Source organism: Chlorocebus sabaeus, chromosome 16 (assembly GCF_047675955.1).
Source record: "Chlorocebus sabaeus isolate Y175 chromosome 16, mChlSab1.0.hap1, whole genome shotgun sequence".
In the NCBI taxonomy this organism is placed as follows: Eukaryota; Metazoa; Chordata; class Mammalia; order Primates; family Cercopithecidae; genus Chlorocebus; species Chlorocebus sabaeus.
The window spans coordinates 16,194,080-16,197,012 of record NC_132919.1 but is presented as its reverse complement, the minus strand read 5'-3'; the positions used below and the strand labels follow the sequence as shown (position 1 = coordinate 16,197,012).

The 2,933-nt window shown below is 51.8% G+C and overlaps 1 protein-coding gene across 1 annotated transcript; it reads left to right on the top strand.

Annotated features, from left to right (window-relative positions):
- The first annotated feature begins 327 nt into the window (after window positions 1-327).
- On the top strand, window positions 328-2,313 carry UBB (ubiquitin B). The gene is made up of 2 exons (XM_037987828.2): window positions 328-776; window positions 1,471-2,313. The coding sequence occupies exon 2, from the start codon at window positions 1,477-1,479 to the stop codon at window positions 2,164-2,166; it is 690 nt and encodes a 229-aa protein (XP_037843756.2). The 5' UTR covers window positions 328-776; window positions 1,471-1,476; the 3' UTR covers window positions 2,167-2,313.
- The last annotated feature ends 620 nt before the right edge of the window (window positions 2,314-2,933 follow it).

Sequence of the window (2,933 nt, the reverse complement as noted above, 5' to 3'; positions counted from 1 at the left end):
AGTCGGGCGTGGTGGCACGTGCCTGTAATCTCAGCTACTCGGGAGGCTGAGGCAGGAGAATCACTTGAACCCGGGAGGCGGAGGTTGCGGTGAGCCGAGATCGCGCCATTGCACTCCAGCCTGGGAAACAAGAGCGAAACTCCCTCTCAGTAAAAAAAAAAAAGAAAAAAAAGGAAAAAAAACAAACACCCTCCTCTTTCTCCCGCCGGAAATGCCCTCTTTCAGGAAGGCGCGCCCGTGCGGCGCACGCGCACTCAGTTACTTAGCAACGTCGGCGCTAAACCACCCCAGGCGGAGCCCAGCAACAATAGAGTCACTGCGTCCCCCACCAATCAGCGCCGACCTCGCCTTCGCAGGCCTAACCAATCAGTGCCGGCGCTGCAAGGAAGTTTCCAGAGCTTTCGAGGAAGGTTTCTTTAACTCGAATTCATCCGCCCTATAATTTTCTTATATTTTCCTAAAGAAGGAAGAGAAGCGCATAGAGAAGAAGGGACATAATTTGTTAGGATCCTTCCTTACGGCTATGAGGAATTTGTGGCTCAGTTGAAAAGCCTAAACTACGTCTCGGGAGTTTGGGCGCGGCGAACTACTTTCAGCGGCGCACGGAGACGGCGTCTACGTAAGAAGTGATAAGTGACGCAACACACGTTGCATAAATTTGCGCTCCGCCAAACGGGAGCGTTCAGGGGCGGCTGGCTTTGTTGGGTGTGCTTGGTTTGGTGTCCCTGCGGCTGACCGTGATTGGTGATTCGCGGCATCCTCGTAACCGCTAACAGGTACTGTCCCGCAGCCATTACGGCCTCCGGGGGCGTGAGAGGGGGGAATGGGTGAAGTCAAGCTGGAGGCTTCTTGGGGTTGGATGGGCCGTTGAGGGGAGGGCGTGGGGGAGGGGAGGGCGAGGTGACGCGGCGCCGGGCCTTTCTGGGAGAGTGGGCCTTGTTGACCTGAGGGGGCCGAAGGCGGTTGCCGCGCGCGCGCGCGCGCCGAGGGAAACTAACGGACGCTTAACCGACGGCGATTTCCTCGCGTTTACTTCGGGGGAAGGCGGAAAAGAGGTAGTTTGTGTGGCTTTTGGAAACCTTTACTTAAAAAAGGTGCCCCTTGTGTTGCAGTGGGATTTTTACTTCGCGAGTCTTGTGGGTTCAGTTTTGTTTTCAGTTTACCTAACACCGTGCTTAGGTTTGAGGCGGATTGGAGTTAGGTTGGGGGAAGTTTGAATATCCGAAACTGTTAGTGGAGAAAGCTGTGGACGCTTGTTAGCGCTCTGGATTCTCCGCCGTTGACGTTGAAACCTTGAGTGACGAATTTCGTATTAAGTGACTTAGCCTCGTATAAATGAGGGGAGATTTGCGAAATGTTAACGTGTTTAAGGCATTTTGAAGGAATAGTTGCTAACTTTGAAGCATATTAGATGAAGCAAGAAATACAATAATCCTGAGATGACACACTTATGTTTTACTTTTAAACTAGGTCAAAATGCAGATCTTCGTGAAGACCCTGACCGGCAAGACCATCACCCTTGAGGTGGAGCCCAGTGACACCATCGAAAATGTGAAGGCCAAAATCCAGGATAAGGAAGGCATTCCCCCCGACCAGCAGAGGCTTATCTTTGCAGGCAAGCAGCTGGAAGATGGCCGCACTCTTTCTGACTACAACATCCAGAAGGAGTCGACCCTGCACTTGGTCCTGCGCCTGAGAGGTGGTATGCAGATCTTCGTGAAGACCCTGACCGGCAAGACCATCACCCTGGAAGTGGAGCCCAGTGACACCATCGAAAATGTGAAGGCCAAGATCCAGGATAAAGAAGGCATCCCCCCTGACCAGCAGAGGCTCATCTTTGCGGGCAAGCAGCTGGAAGATGGCCGCACTCTTTCTGACTACAACATCCAGAAGGAGTCGACCCTGCACCTGGTCCTGCGTCTGAGAGGTGGTATGCAGATCTTCGTGAAGACCCTGACCGGCAAGACCATCACCCTGGAGGTGGAGCCCAGTGACACCATCGAAAATGTGAAGGCCAAGATCCAGGATAAAGAAGGCATCCCCCCTGACCAGCAGAGGCTCATCTTTGCGGGCAAGCAGCTGGAAGATGGCCGCACTCTTTCTGACTACAACATCCAGAAGGAGTCGACCCTGCACCTGGTCCTGCGCCTGAGGGGTGGCTGTTAATTCTTAAGTCTTGCGTTTGCAGTGCCCAGTGATGGCATTACTCTGCACTATAGCCATTTGCCCCAACTTAAGTTTAGAAATTACAAGTTTCAGTAATAGCTGAACCTGTTCAAAATGTTAATAAAGGTTTCGTTGCATGGTAGCATACTTGGTGTTTTGTCAAATTTTGTAGTGATGTGTGGGTACACTTAAAACTAGTGAAAATGTCGAGGGGGAGGGATTTAATTTTGAGATTGGTATTGTGCCCAAAGTGAAGTCACTTGACTCTGGAATACAGTTGGGTGAGCCGAGGGGTAAGAGCCTTCCTTGCTATGTCATTACAAGTTAGGATCCTGGATTAATGGCGAACTTTTTTTTTTTTTTTTTTTTTTGAGACGGAGTCTTGCTCTGTTGCCCAGGCTGGAGTGCAGTGGCCAGATCTCAGCTCAATGCAAGCTCCGCCTCCCGGGTCTACGCCATTCTCCTGCCTCAGCCTCCCGAGTAGCTGGGACTACAGGCGCCCGCCACCTCGCCCGGCTAGTTTTTTGTATTTTTTTTTTTTTTAGTAGAGACGGGGTTTCAATGTTAGCCAGGTTGGTCTCGATCTTCTGACCTCGTGATCCGCCCGTCTTGTCCTCCGAAAGTGCTGGGATTACAGGCGTGAGCCACCGCGCCCGGCCGTAATGGCGAACTTTCTGAAGCTGAATTTAAAAGTATTGGGAGGCCGAGGCGGGCGCATCACGAGATCGAGACTATCCTGGCCAACATGGTGAAACCCTGTCTAATTA

What these genes read in the sequence shown, in the direction of transcription:
- UBB (XM_037987828.2), top strand. Translation starts at nt 1,477, where the DNA reads ATGCAGATCTTCGTGAAGACCCTGACCGGCAAGACCATCACCCTTGAG.